Source organism: Rosa rugosa, chromosome 1 (genome assembly GCF_958449725.1).
Source record: "Rosa rugosa chromosome 1, drRosRugo1.1, whole genome shotgun sequence".
Taxonomy (NCBI): domain Eukaryota; kingdom Viridiplantae; phylum Streptophyta; class Magnoliopsida; order Rosales; family Rosaceae; genus Rosa; species Rosa rugosa.
Window position 1 is genome coordinate 5,117,100 of NC_084820.1, and position 17,297 is coordinate 5,134,396.

General features: G+C 41.8%; 3 protein-coding genes across 3 annotated transcripts; 2 read left to right on the plus strand and 1 right to left on the minus strand.

Moving 5' to 3' along the window:
- Nucleotides 1-6,092: 6,092 nt before the first annotated feature.
- On the minus strand, nt 6,093-8,349 carry LOC133712116 (uncharacterized). The gene has a single exon (XM_062138197.1). It carries the CDS (start codon nt 8,164-8,166, stop codon nt 6,346-6,348), a length of 1,821 nt encoding a protein of 606 aa, XP_061994181.1. The 5' UTR covers nt 8,167-8,349; the 3' UTR covers nt 6,093-6,345.
- A 203-nt stretch (nt 8,350-8,552) lies between these two features.
- LOC133712123 (mitochondrial import inner membrane translocase subunit TIM17-2-like) lies at nt 8,553-9,517 on the plus strand. The gene has a single exon (XM_062138209.1). The coding sequence runs from the start codon at nt 8,607-8,609 to the stop codon at nt 9,228-9,230; it is 624 nt and encodes a 207-aa protein (XP_061994193.1). The 5' UTR covers nt 8,553-8,606; the 3' UTR covers nt 9,231-9,517.
- Nucleotides 9,518-15,163: 5,646 nt separating this feature from the next.
- Nucleotides 15,164-16,812, plus strand: LOC133727038 (mitochondrial import inner membrane translocase subunit TIM17-1-like). The gene has a single exon (XM_062154666.1). The coding sequence runs from the start codon at nt 15,387-15,389 to the stop codon at nt 16,062-16,064; it is 678 nt and encodes a 225-aa protein (XP_062010650.1). The 5' UTR covers nt 15,164-15,386; the 3' UTR covers nt 16,065-16,812.
- The last annotated feature ends 485 nt before the right edge of the window (nt 16,813-17,297 follow it).

Below are 17,297 nucleotides of genomic sequence, written 5' to 3' on the forward strand. Positions count from 1 at the left end.
ACCAACAAATACTTGTAATACCTTTAAGATATTGTTTTCCTCTCTTTCTTTCTAGTAGATGGCCCCTCAAAAAAAAAAAATGAGATAGCCTCTGCCAAGAATAAGAATGTTGATGATGATAATGAAAAGGAAACAGCTGACTGGTCTAACAAAAGGGCGAATCTAGATGTATAGTTACCCAAAACCAACAAATACTTGTAATACCTTTAAGATATTGTTTTCCTCTCTTTCTTTCTAGTAGATGGCCCCTAAAAAAAAAAAAAGAGATAGCCTCTGCCAAGAATAAGAATGTTGATGATGATAATGAAAAGGAAACAGCTGACTGGTCTAACAAAAGGGAAGAAATATTTATAAACATATTGTACGAACATGTGAAGAAAGGGGAAATGCAGGCATCTACTTTCAAAGCAAAAACATGGGCAGAGATAGGTGATGAATTATTTGCACAAGCAGGCAAAAGATTTGCTCTTGACCAGCTCACTGGTAAATTTAATAGGCTATGCATTTTACATCGTGAATTCTCAGATTTATTAGAGCATACAGGATTTGGGTGGGATCCTGTATCCAACACAGTAACTGCATCTCCAGATGTTTTGGTTAATTATCTTCAGGTATTGTTATATGTCAAGCCATAAATTTCCGCAGTTCCTTTCATTAATTGACTTCAACATATATAGTTTGGTATCTAATTTTAGTGATTTCTATGATTTGTAGAAAAAGCCAAAGATGAAGAAATTTCGGCTTAAAGGCTTGGCCCACTATGAAACTCTAGGTGAAATATTCAACACCACTACTACAACAGGTCAAATGCATTATGCATCTGGCCAAGTTCCACAAAACTCTGATGAGGAGCGTCAATTAGAGCATAGATTTCTAAACACGGGTGTTCACGTAAAGATTCATGATAAAGTTGATGATGTAGATGTCATTAATATTGATGGAGAATGTGATGGAGGTAAAGGAAAAAGAAAATCTACAACTGATGCCCCTTCTTCATATGATCGAAAGCCAAAGAAATGGGAAAAAATGGAGAGTTATTTGGATGTTTGTAGTGAAGTCATGGCTGAAAAATTGAAGCGTCAAAAGGACAAAAGTACTTCTGAGCTGCCAGGTTATGAAGACACGAGATGGCCAGAGTACCAGCTCCGTCAGATCTACGACTTGGTTCCGCTCGCTGGTCCTGTTGACAAGTTAAAATGGTTTCAGTTGGTTTGTGGGCTGTGTGGTTGTGTTGTGGGTTGCATCCAAGAGGGTTCTAACTTGCAGGATTGTCGTGCCACCCATCAACATGCATCATGCCACCGCGATGTTTTGCTTGACCTTCCTACAGGTATTAATCAATGTCATGTACGTAGACACGAGTATGGCACCAAGACTAATACCATATCGCCCAGAGGCGGAGCTCCTTCGGATCTACATGGTGCGTTCATACAGTAGGGGATATAGGAGGTCTGCGGCGCCTCCTAGTGAGGAGCCTGTTTGGTATGGTGTGGTTTGTAAGGTCTGTGAGGAGGAAGTATGTACCACCCAAGATTATCCTAGCTTGAAGGATAATCATTGGTTGCAAAAACATGCTTTGATGCACAGTGAGTACTTGTCTATGGATGGCCCTACAGTACCAGAACCAGATTACTACAAAGAGCTGCTGAACCCTGAAGGCTTAATCGTGCATGATGATGCACCACTGCAAGAGGGATTTGTAAAGATTTGTCGGAGGTGTCGGTCTGAAAATTGTAGCAGCGGTGTGTATAGAGCTGTTATGATGGATTGTGTCATTTGTAATGAATCTGGTACCCACCTGTCTTGGAATTGTCCTACAGGAAATTGGGAGCCTGGACGGCCGCCTACACCGTGCAACCGCTCAGACTGAAATGAAGGAATCAGTAACTAGAACCTGCTTTTAGACAATGCATCTATATATGGGTGCCTGAGTTGCCCCAAGCTGTATGCATGGTTTATGTACGTCTTGTTAACTTGTAATACCCGAGATATTTTAGAAATAAATAATTTTATTTGCATATTATATTATTGTTTAGTGATAAGAAATTATTAACAAAGAATATCTTTCTCACGTAACAAAGAATATGAGACCACGAGAAAATAGAATAAATATTTTCTTATTATCTCAATAGATTTGAGAAGTGAATAAAAGAATCGAATATAAATTAGTTATTTCGATTAAATGAAGAAATTCATTTTATCAATGTGTATTCGAAGAAATTTAAATGAATTCTATCTTCATATAACAGATATATGTAGGTCTCTAAGCTTACACGTGCTATTATTTTTTTGTTGACACATAGCAAATCTAGAGAGGAAGGGAAAGGTCGAGAGTCTTCGGGGAGGCAAAAAGGAAAAGAGAAAAAGAAAAGGAGATAGGGGAAGTTCTAGAGCGGGAGGAGACAGAGAGGGGGGAAAGTTTCCTCTCGCTTCAGGAAAACTCAATAACGTCTCTCTTCTCTCACTGATACGTCGCCAAAACCCATACTTGTAACTCTCTCTCTCATTAGTCTTGTCTCTCCTCCGATCACTCCTCAGTGCTAGGGTTCTTTAACATCATCTCTAATCTTCTTCTACAAGAGAGGAGCTAGTTTTTAAGTTCATAGGTCAAAAAAGAAAGGGTGCTGAGATCTAGATGATAATGTAGTTATTGTATAAGAGATAGATCGTGGTAAGCATAATTCCAATTCACCTCAAATGCTGATTATTTTTTTTATTATTTCGGGTTGGGATGTTACATAACTTATGAATATGATCTGAAATAATCTGTGAGATTGTTGGAGTCATGTTGCTTGATTGCTCATTTTTATCCGGATGACAATGTGTCATTATAGGTGGATTATGCGTAATCAATCTATGATATCGAGCTTGCTTTTTATGACTCAATTTATGGTTGATTGTTTAAAATATACTGAGGCTGCGTAGGGATTGATCAATGTGTTCTTTTCATGTATTTTGCCCCTAGTACAGAGAAGAAAGTCTGCCCATCTGATCTCAAAGTCGTGAAGGACATTGTGACATGATAGCAAATGCAAGCAGCTGATTTATGTTGCCAGTGTGATAGTACTATATCAACTAGCAATATTAGGTTAGGCTGTGTCCAAAATTTGGAGTTTCGAAAGTGGTGTTCTAATAGGTTGTTATTCAGACCCTATATATGCAAGAATTAATGTACGCAGTGATGATTTCATCCTCATCTACATGCTTTCCATGGAAGCTTCCAACTCAAAGCTGCAGTTCCTCATCTTTTCTTTAGATATGTATTTTACCTCAAAAAATGAACAATTAAAATAATGGAAAATTTTGCAAACAGTACACCAAGTAAAGACCACTAATAATTTTTATACACAAAGTTTCAAACCAAACATTTCGGTACACGAAATCTGAAACTCAACCCACTATCAGTACACGACGTCAATTTTTGACACCAAAATGTCCATTATGCCCTCAATTCTTCTTTTTTTTTTAATATTTTTTTTTCCTTCGTTTTTATCTCTTTCTTCTTCCTTCTTCCGGGCTCACTCCCTCGCTTCCAACGCCGCCCTTGCGAGGTGAGCTTCTCCCGCCGCTGCCGCTCCCCCTCCACGTGGTTGAGCGGCGTGTCTCAGCCCAACTCGGGTTTCCGACCCCGTTTCTTCAGCGCTCTTTTCATCTGGCAGTCGGAATCTGCAAAGCCCGGGTTTGGGTTCGGAGCTCCGTTCTTCTTATTGCTAGAACCAAAAACATGTTTGTTGTCGTCATTGTACGAGTTGTGATCCTCTTCCTGCACGCCGGCAATGATGCCGATGTCAAAAATGGAGAAGTTCCGGTTGATGAACTCGAGCGGTCTTGTTTCCGGGTCAGGCTGATCCGACCCGAACAACGACTTGGCTTGCTGGATCAACCCCCAGTTCTCTCTGATCAAACCGGAGGAACCCATTTCAAGAACACCGTCGGAAGTTGGGATGCAGATCAAGGTCTCGATCCCGTGGATTTGGGCCTCTTTGCCTCTCTCGCAGTTGTTGAACTGAAGCTCGTGGGCCCCGCTCAGCCAGATTGAGGTCCTGGAGCCGAAGTCCTTGCCGGGAACAGAGCCGTCCTCGACGGCGAAAGATCGAGTGAGGCAGTGAGCCCAGAAGAAGAAAGAAGAAAGAGATAAAAACGAAGGAAAAAAACAAATAACAGAAGAAAAAAAAATTATTAAAAAAAAAAAGAACTGAGGGCATAATTGACATTTTGGTGTCAAAAATTGACGTCGTGTACTGATAGTGGGTCGAGTTTCAGATTTCGTGTACCGAAATGTTTGGTTTGAAACTTTGTGTATAAGAATTATTAGTGGTCTTTACTTGGTGTACTGTTTGCGAAATTTTCCCTTAAAAGAATGAGAGACACTTGGATTTATACCGTTGGTACATTAAATCCTGAGGGTGACACTGTATAGGAGTAGTGGATCCCTGCTTTAAATCGAAAATTCCCATATCTCTCCCATTAAATTTGAGTATTCATCCACAGTCAACGAATCGCTTGTATAATATATGGAGTTCGGTTTGCACCAAGAAAAACTCGAGGCCAAAACAGACATTGATCGACTGTCACCAACAAACAGAGTCTCATCTCCAATGGTTTTTAACTCGACCTGCTTCACAATGGATCCGGTGTCATCGAACACCAACTTGTAAACCTTGAAGGTGTGAGTGAAAGGCATTGCCCCTTGATTCCTTTCTATCCGTAGTGTTAAAAATCTTCGAACGTGCAAAAGCTCTCCTTTAGTTGATTCCACAAGACATGATTGAGAACTCGGGCACATACCACTAGTATTGTGTATCTTTGGCCTTCGTGACATACCAGAACTGCAGCTGTTAACATCAAACGACACAATTCTTCCAAAATTCTTGTCAACTGCGTAGACTTTACCTCGGTAAAACACAACCTCATAATCGAATAATGTCCATAGGTTTCTATCGAAGTCCAAAAACGTTGCCCTTCTCTAGTGAAAGCAAGACTGGAACCTTGATTGTATAATGCTACAACCATAAAGCTGCATGTTGTCCCCTTCTAGTGTGGGATCACCATACAAGATCAGCTTTGGGAACTCATTTGGCTTAGAGCTCATGACGAGGGGACATCCGATGCGATTCAAAGGAATGATTTCTTTTCTGAAAGGGTTTATGAGCTTTAGAACAGGAAGTCCAGCCAGCTGATCATCTACTGTGGCCAACCAACCCTGGCCACAGCCATTGCATCTGTTAGCCATGAGACTACCAAAACCAGGCATTGTACATCTTATGTTAATGTTGTCGTAAATTTTTCCTTCAGATAGGCTATAAAGTACCCATGGAGTAGTACTAAAACTAATCGGGAACATGAGCGTGGGAGGGAGTAGCTTAGGCCAGCGATGTGTTGAACGATTGTAGCATTTGGCAAGGGAACGCCAAATCGTGCAGACTGCAGCCAAATGAACATGGTCAATGGGTTCGAATAGGTTATCCAGAATAGTAAACACAAGATCCTCCGGAAGACTGGCTGCCCAGTCCAGAATAGCTTGGTGACGACTGCTTGTGCCACAGGGGTTCTTTACTTCTTTATGACAGAGAAACTCATTATAAAATGAGAGCTAGCTAGGAACTGAAAGAAGAACAATTGAGAAAGCAACTATATACCTTTATATACAAATCCTTGAAGAATAACGGAAAATAATCTTAATCCCAATATAAGAATGAAATTAATGACAATTAAACAGAATGGGGACACAATATTCCCTACGCTGCTAGGATTCACGATTTCCTTGTTGGCCAGTTAGCAATCAACGGCCCAAAAACAGTGGAACTTCAAGCTCAAGAGACACAGTACACCAGTGCAGAAATTGTTTTGCTCTCAGAATAAAGGAGATGTGACTGATGATCTATACCCAGGACCATTAAAGATTGAAAGTGAAAGAGAAGATAACTGGTTGATCTTTATAAACGTGCTCAAATGCATAAGAGTATAGTGAAGTATCAGAAAATGTGATACAGAAAAGATAAGATGATGTACCAACAAAAAGATTAGTATCATTAGTGTATTTAATCCAAAGATTCGAAAAGCATAAAGCAGTAAGAAGCTATGAACTGAGATACGGGCAATTTGATGATCTCATTTTTGTGCGCCACTTCGCTTAACACTAACACCAAAATTACAGTTGTTTACGGTACATGTTTTCGGAGAAGAGTTGAAAAGAAAATCAAAACTGTAAACCTACTCCAAATCCCAATTCTAGATAAAGCTCTAAAAATGCAAATAGAAATTACAACAGAGAGATGTAAAATGGGAATCATCCTATAAATACACTAGCTTAATCTAGTATAACAAAATCAATGGTGTGGAATCTCAATCCAGTCCGTTATTCTGCTGAGCAACCACATGAACTTCACTTTTCTCATTGTTTCCCACTAAGTGATGAAGAAGCACACCAGCTGCAACACTGACATTTAAGCTCTCCACAGCCAAAAACGACTGGAACTCTTCAGCAGAGCACCCATGATTCACTTCCACGGATTCGCTATCGTCAAAACCACCAGCAGCTACATCTGCAGGAATATTCCCGGGGATTCTAATCAATTGAGTGCATGATCTTTCCACCAAAGGCCTCAACCCAGTGCCCTCACTACCCAGAACAAGAATGGTTGGTTCACTAGGTACTATCTCGTTCAAAGGAATAGCTTTGCTAGAAACAGAACCACCAAGAACACGCCAACCATTTTCAGCTGAGGATGTTAGAAACTGCATCATGTTCTTGCAATATCGCAATTCCATTAACTCAAGTGAGCCTGCACTTGCTTTGCTCACAACGCCACTCAGTGGGGCTGAATTCTTTGCGCATAACACCACGCCTGCAGCTCCAAAGAAGTAAGAGGACCTGATGATTGCCCCCAAATTTTGAGGATCTGTAACCTCATCCAAAGCTACCCAAAGAGAACCCTTATCTTCCTCTACTGAAACAGGGTCCAATTCCTTAATTTTAACCATCTCCAATGGAGAGGCATCTAGAAGCAGACCCTGATGGGGTCGATTATCAGCAGCCATATTAAGATCATGCTTGCGCAATTCCTTTATGTTCACCCCAAAATTTTCAGCCATCCTCAAAACTCTCTCAAATCCCTTCTTGTCCTTCTTCTTCCTATTATTATTGCTCAAATCCAACCCTTCTTGAACATACAATGTATAAAATTCTCTTCTTCCAGCTGACAAAGCAGCCAAAACTGGACCAACACCATAAACACCTTGGCCAACCAGTCTAGGCACCGACGATTCACTAGCCTCTTGCCATGTCTTTCTGCCCCAATTTTCCTGCCTATCCCACCTTCGATACTCAGGTTTCTCGGATTTGATATCTTCCATTCTCCTGAACTTATTCTTGATCTTATCCCACCTTGGATCATCACCAACCTCCATTTCTTCCTCCTCTCCACTCCCTTCTGAATTGGCTTCTTCCTGTCTTCTATCCCTCACGCTATACTCACTTCGCCTATCCTTCACCATTCCAATTCTTCTTTCTGCACTCCTATTTTCCGAAGGACCACCATTCCCAACAAAACCTTCTGCAGACACCTCCCAAGAAGAACGCTCATTTTTCGGCTTTCTTTCTTCCTCTACCCTTTTTGCTGATTTGTCCCAAGAGGACTTACTACGGCGGTCTCCCCCTCTACTCCTGGCCAAATTCATGGCCTCTTCCCCAGAAGAACCAGCATTGCTGTGTTTCTCTAACCTCTTAGCAGATTCCCCCCAAGACGAAAGAGGTGTTTTTGTAGCCGTTGCTCGCTGCTCCAACCTTTTTGCTTCCTTAGCTGCCAACCACGGAAGTCTACTTCCATTTCTTGCCTCACTACTACTCCCTCCATTCCCCTTCTGACTAGACCAATTCGAAAAACCTCTACCTCTTACCAACAGATTCTGTGTAGCACTTGTAACCCTGAATCCGCTCAAATTACTTCTGGGTTTTGCAACAATTCCATTTCCTACAACCCTATAATTAGAATCCGTAGGAAAATCAACCAAAGGGGAACTAAGGTTTAGTGAGGGTTTTGGGTGAGCACCAATCTGTAAAGATTGGGGCTTTGAGCTGTGGAACCCTTTAAAGCTTCTGGGTTTTGAACAAACCCTAATAGCCAATGGAAATGCTTGGCCCTTTGTCAAATTAGTAGCATACATTGGAGTAGGAGCAACAAGACACCCTAGAAAACTTAACGCTCCCAACTTCAAAACCAGATATCTGAATCCAAAAAAGAACAAAACTTTAACCAGAAAATGTAAAAAGTAGAAGGCTTTTGATTACTGGGTACCTTATCCGCACCACATAGTAACGCTAAGCTGCTCCCCCTTCTGAAAATTACTGAAGAACGAAGGAGAAAGACGGTGATAAGAGTTTTGTGTAGTCGAGGACAATGGTCTAAAACGACACCGTTGGAGATAAGAAGGCATCTTTATTAAATGACCGAAACACCCTTTTCGTAATGGCCAAGCACCGTCACAAAGCCCCCACAACAAGTAAGGCTATTTCCGTAAAAACACAAGTTCCTCTTTCTCCTCTTAAACCCTCTATTTCTCTCTCTCTCTCTTCCAACCCAAAAAAACCTTAAACCCTGACCGCCATGGGAACTCCAGAAACTTCTCGGCAGCCGTGCCCGGACCGAATCCTCGACGACGCCGGAGGAGCCTTCGGGATGGGCGCCATCGGAGGAGGCGCGTACCACTTCTTCAAAGGAATCTACAACTCGCCCAGGGGAGCGCGTCTCTCCGGCGCGTCCCAGGCCATCCGGATGAACGCGCCGCGCGTGGGAGGCGGCTTCGCCGTATGGGGCGGCGTCTTCTCCACCTTCGACTGCGCGTTGGTCCACATTCGGAAAAAAGAGGACCCTTGGAACTCGATCATCTCCGGCGCGGCCACCGGCGGCTTCCTCCAGATGCGTCAGGGGCTCGGCGCGACGGCGAGGTCCGCCGCCGTGGGAGGGATGTTTTTGGCCCTAATCGAAGGCGCCGGGATCATTGTGGGCAAGTGCATGGAGCAGAAACAGAATGAGATGGCGATAGCTGCTGGTATGCACGGTCTGCCTGGACCGGAGGCGGTTGGGTCGGATGGAAGCTCCTCCGGTGGTTCGTGGTTGGGAGGGTGGTTTGGGAAAGGCAAAGAGGCTGAGGCGGCCGGCAGCGGAAGCGAGACGAAGGTTCTGGAGAGTTTTGATGCGCCTCCGGTGCCGAGTTTTGAGTTCAAGTGATATGTGGAGGGCTGATTAGAAAGGTTAGAAAGTAATTGTAATTAGGAGGGTTGGAATTGAACTGAGGGATTCGGGGAAGTTGCATTGTGAGTTTAAGTGATCTGGGTGGTTTTTATTAGAAAGGTTAGTAATTGTATTTAGTAGGGTTGGAATTGAACTGGGGGATTTGGAGAAGTTGGGAAATTTGAGGTTTTTATTGGTAATTTTGGATTTAACCAGATGTTTTGTTTATGTCCTATCTTTTATCTATCTTTAACTAATCCTCGTACTATTATAGGTGTATTATACTGTTTTTCGATGATGAAAGACCAAAGCTTTTGTTCTGTATATGAAAGATCAAAGCTTTGTAAAATGTTGGATGTTAAATGCTAGACCTGATGGGTTTATGTTAATTAAACTTTGAAGTCCAAAGGTTGGACCTTTATAAAACTTCAACACAGCTTCCTTCTAAGATTATGCAAGGTTTGAGATGAGATCTTTTTTTTTTTTTTTTTTTGGCGATAGAAAGATTTTTATTCAAACAAAAACTGCATTATAAACAAAAGATCTAAAACGGGCCCAAATAAAAAACCCAACAAACAAAACCAAATAGCCCTACAAGCTTCTGCCACAGTGTAGATCTATCAGAAGAGAGATGACGTAGTGACGTCGCCGCCACCAGCCAAGCCCAAAGGTGACACAGAAACGTCACCAGATCGGCCGACGAAGACTTGGAGTCCAACCAAAACAATCTCGTGCAAGTACAACAGCATAGAACCCATCGAAAGATCTCCATAACCCAAATCTCTAAACCATACAAACCATCCTCAGAAACAAAGACAGTAACCAAAGTAAAAGAAAAAAAAGAAAAGGAGAAGGAGACTGATCCGCAGAGGGATCAAAGGGACAGACAATCGAAAACCGTGCAGACCCTTGTTGCACTACCGTATTCATCGGGTTTACGCGCAGGGACGGGAAAAACCCTTTAAAATAGACAATCCAACCAACGCCGACGACGGAGCTCCGATGGACCAAGGAGCAATCAGTAAAGTGGAGTCTGCAGGGTGAGGAGGATGTGCATCTTAACCATGATGAATCAGAGATTTGAGACAAAGAGAAGGGAAGAAAAAGTAAAGAGAGAACAGATGGAAAGGACATGAGAAGGCAGAGGGATGGTGGGGAGGGTGAGAAAAATAGAAGAACTGAGGGATGGTAGAGATTGGTATGTTGAAAATTAAAGATTAGGAATGGTTGGAAGAGGGGATTTGGGAAGGAAAGGAAAGCAAAGAGAAAAGGGAAAACATACTTGCCACCGCCGAGGCAGCAAGGAGCTACCACGAGAAGGGTAGGGATAAGCCTCGCGAAGAGGGAAAATATCTCCCCCGACTTTCAAGCCAAAGATCCAGATCGGAGTGATCTAGATCTGGCAAGAAAGGGGGGGAGGAGGGGGAAAGCTGGAAGCTGGGTTGGCTAGAGAGAAGAAGGAGGTTCTCTCACTAGAAAACACGTTTGGTTTAAAAGATTTTTATGTTTGAGATGAGATCTTGAATAGCAGATTAGGTGCTTTGTTTTGTGACCTCAGCAAAATGCTTTGAAATCTTGTCACTTGTGCTATGGATGGCTGCTACGTACTCATGTTATCTCTTTAAATGGTCAGCAGGACATTTCCTGCCAGAACTAGGTATCAATTATTGCACTAACTTGGTTGCCTCTACAAGTGAAGCCAGACTAGTAGCAGTTTTGGGTTTGTGCATTAGACCCAGTGGCAATGCCGCAATACCTTATTATTTTCTTTTATTGTGTTCATACTTTATATAGTTATGTTTGCATGCGTCATGTATGATTTTTTGTAATGTTAGTAGTATATGGTGGGGACCCGGGATACTCTCCTAAACACATTTCTCTCCTAACCTACCTAAGCTTTCACAGAGATGAAGACACTCGTCAATTTTAATATCCAATGGTCTACTTATCTCTCTCAAAGTAAGAAGTAAGGCCCCGTTTGGAAACAGGATTTGGATTTGGATTTGAATTTCAAATCTGATGTATTTAAAATTTTAGTGTTTGGATTAAACAAGATTTGAAAGTGAAGATTTGCAAAAACAATATCGGGAAACTTAGTCACTACATCAAATCTCAAATTATAATTCGAGATTTCTTGTCAAATTTGAACGATAATGTATTAATCACTTTTGATTTTTCATCAAAACCCAAATTTTCTAATCTCGATTAGTGAATTAGGATGGAGAAACCAGTATCAGAAGTATGTGCTACTTCTTCCTAAGGCCTTAAGCATCATCTGGCCGCCTAGGAGAAGAGGAATACTATGAAGATGAAGGAGATCAACACCGCCAGCACTATCACCCAACCCGATTGGCGCTTCGCACTCGGGTTTCTGGACCATATCCGGATTGAAACTCCGATTCCGGTGCTTCGTACTTGGGTTTTCTCCCATAACCCGATTCATACTCTGATTCGGGCTCCTCAGATCCATACTCTCCTCCTCCTTTCTCACCCCCATGATCGGGTCTTCCCCCAAATCCGGGTCGGACCTCAACGGCATAGGTCGCTCGTTGTACGATGAGAGATGGAGGCGTTTGTAGTCGTGAGACGGTGAGAGGAGAGAGAATGTCGATAGTAGGAGAGGAGAGTTAGAGAGGCTTAGCTGCCTTAGCACGTGTTTTTTTTAAAGAGAGAGAGAGTGTGGTGATTTCAAATAACTACCTCTTCATAGTTATTTCAAATTCTTAAGGAAATGACTGTGTGGAGTTTGAGGAGATGATTTCAAATCCAAATTCACCTCAAAATAAAAAGCCAAACAGACAAATTTGGATTTGGAACTCTCAAATCCAAATCCACACTCCTAAATCCCTATATCCAACAAGGCCCTAAATGATTTTGCAAAAATACTCTCATGATTTTTGTCTGTATTCTCCCGCACTCTTTGTTCTGAGTCTTATCTATTCTTTCTTATCTTTTTCCTCCCTCTCTCCATATTAAAGACAACTTTATCATTCTTACTGTCAAACCCATAAACATAGAGAGAGAAGAGAGCTAACCGAAAGCCTCAAACCCATCATGTATATGCTGCTAATAAACCATCACCCAATCCTATAGCAAAAACCAAAAACAGTAATTAAGACTTGAGCGGATCGAAGAGCAAAGAAAATTCTTCGATAATTACAACCCTGAAAACCCAATCTTATATGCTGCTAATAAACCATCACCCACTCTTCTTCCTCCCTCTCTCCAGAATCAATAGATGCATATGATTCAAGTCTTTATTATAACGTCTATGTTTTGCGGCTTTTGCCCTTTTGCATATACGATGATGTCAAAGACAATTCAATGATAAAAGGCAATCCATGTATAGATCTGGATACAATGTAGCTCTATATTCAAATTGGTTTTTGTCGATCAGTTTCTGACTTTCTGTGGTGGCCGGGTTTTTGTCGATCTGGGTAGAGTCTAGAACACAAAGGATCGTCGCTCCAGAATTCTTTCTGGAAGATTAAGATATGATCAAGTTCCATTGATGGGTCTCTTCCCTGTAAAATTTCATTCATTGATCCTTGAATTTCTCTCTTCAAGCATTGCGGGATCAACCGTACCTGTTAATTTGACTCTTGTATTTTATTTTTAGAAGACCAAATTTAATGAAAAACGCTAGATTAGCAGTTGGTGTATGTATTGGTGTTGACAGAATGAGTAAAAGAAGAATGAGAGAGAGAGAGAGAGGAGATCAGCACTTTGGTGTGAAATGAAGAGAAGAATAACATAGAAAATAGAAAATGAAAAGAAAAGATAGCTTTGTTGTAGACCATTGGATACAAAAATTAACACGTGTGATCATCTCTGTGAAAACTTAGGTAGGTTAGGAGAGAAACGTGCTTAGGAGAGGATCCGGGTCCATATGATGGTGGTATCAAGCACTATTATCTTTTGAGAGCTTGCTATTTAGAAGCTGGAGTCGCACTTATGTGTAGTATACTAGTATACATACATGGGTAGTAGTAAGTAGTAACTAACAACACCCCTAAAAAACTTAAAGCTCCCAACTTCAAAAAGCAGATATCTGAATCCAAAAAGAACAAAACTTGAACTAGAAAATAGAAAAAGTAGAAGGCTTTTGATAACTGGGTACCTTATCTATTGGGTTTCCAGCCTATGAATCTTTCTTAAGACAATTATTTCAGAGTATAAGAATAGTTTACCCAGTAGGTTTTGGATTCCTACTGATGAATGGAGTTCCAATAAGGAAGTAAGATCCTTATTGATGTAGGATTACCTGTAATCGTTGTTGATTATAGAGAAAGAGAAGGCATAATTGCCTACCACCAATAGGAATAGGTTTCCTAATCGGTGAAAAAAGCTGATATCCTTATGGCTATATACATAGGGGTTCTGCTCTTGGTTTTGCATCACAGAGACAGAGAGCAAGGTGTAATCCATTTTCGGAGTTAAAGAGTGAGAGAGGGCAAAGAAGAGAAGAGAGAATCCTTGTTTTCTTATTCTTTTTTATTGTTCATCAAGTCTATTTTAAGTTTGGTATGATTGTGTACCCATTAGTTGGGAAATGAATTCTGCACTCCAAGAATTGAAATCCACACTCTCTTTGAATATTTTAATAATATTTTTTCTCAACTCTTTTCTTATTTCTTGAAATACCCTCATATTTATTGTTTTATTTCTTTTTTCTTTTGTATCTCTTTTTTCTCCAAAACCATGACTGAGAGAAAGAAGATTTAAATCTTCTGGCTTTCCCAACTGATCTTTCTTTTTAAAGACTTCATCTTTCTATTTCTCTCGCTTCCAATTCAAATCCCTTTTTATTCTTCTTCACCTTTCTCACCACATTGCTCTGAAGCTTGATGGGTTCTCTCTAATTCCAACTCTTTTGGGTCTTTGTGGAGCTGCTGAACTTTTGGCTTAAGGGGGCTCAAAGGTTTTGATTTTAAATGAAGCCTTTTGAAAAGAATGAAGCTGATTTGGAAGATGGAAAGTTGGACAAAGACAGAGATAAAACACTGCGAAGTAATAAGGTGGTCAAAATACAAAACCAGTCCCTATTGTCTGGTCTTGCATATTGCATATCTTCCTGCAGCATGATACTAGTTAACAAATTCGTCCTTTCCAGCTATGATTTTAATGCTAAAATTTGTTTGATGCTGTACCAGAACCTCATCTCAGTTATTATTGTGTCTACATTGAGTTTGCTGGGAATAATATCAACGGAACCACGACAGAGAGAAACTCGAGGCCCCATTGACTCGAGGAACCATTACCAGAATCGAAAGCCTAATCGGCTCCAAGCTTAATCAACCTAGACTTTATCCAATTGCACAAATAGCCCCCTTTTGGGTTTGACCACCCTTTTTCATTTTCCTCACCAACGCAGGCAGAAGAAGAAGAAGAAGTAGTGGCGTCAGAGGCATCGTGGTTGGCCCAATCGAAGCTTCCCGGCAGGGAATCCAAGCTGCAATCGCCGATCGGCGTGGACTTGAAGCCCTGGGCCCTGGGCCTGGTCCAAAATAGAGCCTTTGGGGGTGAAGCAAAGCGGAGGAGGCCGAAATGTTATCATAGAAATGGGGAGGTTTGGAGAAGGAAGAGAGAGAGAAAAGAAAAAATAAAAAAAGTAACACAATAAGTCTGAGAGCATTTCAGGAAGTTTGAAGAGAGTTGAGAGAAAATATTATTAAACTATTCAAAGGGAGTGTGAATTTCAATTCTTGGAGTGCAGATTTCAGTTTCCTATAAATATAGTGGAATACTGTTTTTCTACCAGATAAACGTAGGCAAAAATTTTGTTGAACCACCTTAAATCTGTGTTCTTGTGCTCGTAATTTTGTGATTGTTTCTTTTGGTGTATTGTGCTTATTTATACTTTTCGACTCTACATATTGACCGATTCTCAACATTATCCGCACCACATAGTACGGCTAAGTTGCTCCCTTGTGAAAATTAATGAGAACGAAGGTGGAGGATGATTGAGTTGTGTGACTTGTGTGTAGTCGAGTCGAGACTAGTCTAAACGACGCCGTTTAATATAAGAAGGCAAAGACCCTGCTCCGTCACAAAGCCATTTCCGTCACAACGCACAAGTTCCTCTTCCTCTTTACTCTTATATTTCTCTCTCTTCAACCGGCAAAACCCTGAAAACCTTAAACCCTGACCGCCATGGGATATCGTGAAACTTCTCCGAAGCCGTCCCCGGACCAGGTCGTCGACGTGGTCGGCGGAACCTTCGGAGTAGGCTTCGTCTTCGGAGGCGCCCTTCACTTCCTCAAAGGAATCTACAACTCGCCGGGTGGCGCGCGTCTCGCCGGCGCCGCCCAGGCCATCCGTATCAACTCTCCGCGCGTGGGCGGCCGCTTCGCCGCATGGGGCGGCTTATTTTCCACCTTCGACTGCACGTTGGAGCACATGCGGCAAAAAGAGGACCCCTGGAATCAGATCATCGCCGGCGCGGCCGCCGGCGGCTTCCGCCAGATGCGGCAGGGGTTCGGCGCGACGGCGAGGTCCGCCGCCGTGGGAGGGGTACTGTTGGCCCCACTCGGAGGCTTCGAGATCACGATGGACAAGTTCTTGGAGCAGTATCATCATCAGCATTGGTACGTGACTGAGGAACCTGGTGCTAGTATGCCCGGTCTACCTGGGCCGGAGGCGGTTAGGTCAGAAGGAAGTGCTAAGCCGGAGGCGGTTGGGTCAGAAGGAAGCTCCTCCGGTGGTTCGTGGTTTGGGAAAGGCAAAGAGTCTGAGGCGGCCAGCAGCGGAAGCGAGACGAAGGTTCTGGAGAGTTTTGATGCGCCTCCGGTGCAGGGTTTTGAGATCAAAGTGACGTGGAGGGCTGATTAGAAAGGTTAGTAATTGTAAATAGGAGGGCTGGAATGGAACTGACGGATTTGAGGAAGTTGCATTTTGAGTTCAAGTGATCCAGGTTCGGATTAGAAAGGTTAGTATTTGTATTTAGTAGGGTTGGAATTGAACTGACGGATTTGGGGAAGTTGGGGATATTTGAGGTTTTTAAAATTCTAACACAGCTTCTTTCTAAGATCATGCAAGGTTTCAGATGAGTTCTTGAATAGCGGATTACGTTCTTTGTTTTGTGACCTTTGCTAAATGCTTTGAAATGTTGTCACTTGTGTTATGGGTGGCTGCTGCATATTCATGATATGGCTTTAAATGGTCATTTGTAAGCAGGACATTTGCCAGAACTAGGTGCCAATTACTGCTCTAACTTGGTTGGCTCTGTAGGTGAAGCCAGACTAGTAGCATTTTAGGGTTTGTGCACTAGACCTGGTGGCCGTGCCTTATTATTTGCTTTTCTTGTGTTTATACTTTATATGTTCTTATGTTTGCATGTCATGTATGATCTTTTCAATGCTTGGAAAAAGGAGGTACTTCTGTAATGTTAGTAGTGCGTGGTTGGTTCTGGTATATACCCATCAAGCACTATTATCTTTTGGTAGCTTGCTATTTAGAAGCAGGAGTTGCACTTATGTGGTATTCTGTGTTTAGTTTATGCAGCTAGAATTTGAATGATACGATTGCAGAGAAAGAACCCTGTGCCTAGAAATTACTGAAATTGAATGATACGATCGCCACTTTGATTATGGATGCTTTTAGCCACTGATAGGTGGTTCTGTTGTCTTCTCTTTTAGTCATTCAGTTTGTGAAGCTTAATGCATTCTGCAAATGCCATGCAATTTTCCATTCTTTCACACAATATCGACTAAAGGATGGCACATTGTTTAGTCTCAGACAATCAATTTTTATTCTGTCGAACTCGAGCATTATCGTCATTGTTCAGTGGTTCATATTCTAAAGTCTAAACTAGATGGAGACATGGAGTATAGATCAATCAAAACCGTTTAGATTTGTCTCCAACTATATTCTCAAGAAGTTTGGTGACGTTGATCCCTTGTTTCATGGGTGATAGCCTCGGGTTCAATACTTATTGTAGCCAAGTGCCTTCAGAAACCAGTATATTTACTGACTTCTGAAGGCACTCGGCTACAAAAAAAAAAAAAAAAAAAAAAGGGACCATCCTCCCGAATTTTTCATTGAATTTAATCATTCATTACATTT

Excerpts from the sequence above, each read along its gene's own strand:
- LOC133712116 (XM_062138197.1), bottom strand. The coding sequence starts at position 8,166 with ATGTATGCTACTAATTTGACAAAGGGCCAAGCATTTCCATTGGCTATT.
- LOC133712123 (XM_062138209.1), top strand. The coding sequence starts at position 8,607 with ATGGGAACTCCAGAAACTTCTCGGCAGCCGTGCCCGGACCGAATCCTC.
- LOC133727038 (XM_062154666.1), top strand. The coding sequence starts at position 15,387 with ATGGGATATCGTGAAACTTCTCCGAAGCCGTCCCCGGACCAGGTCGTC.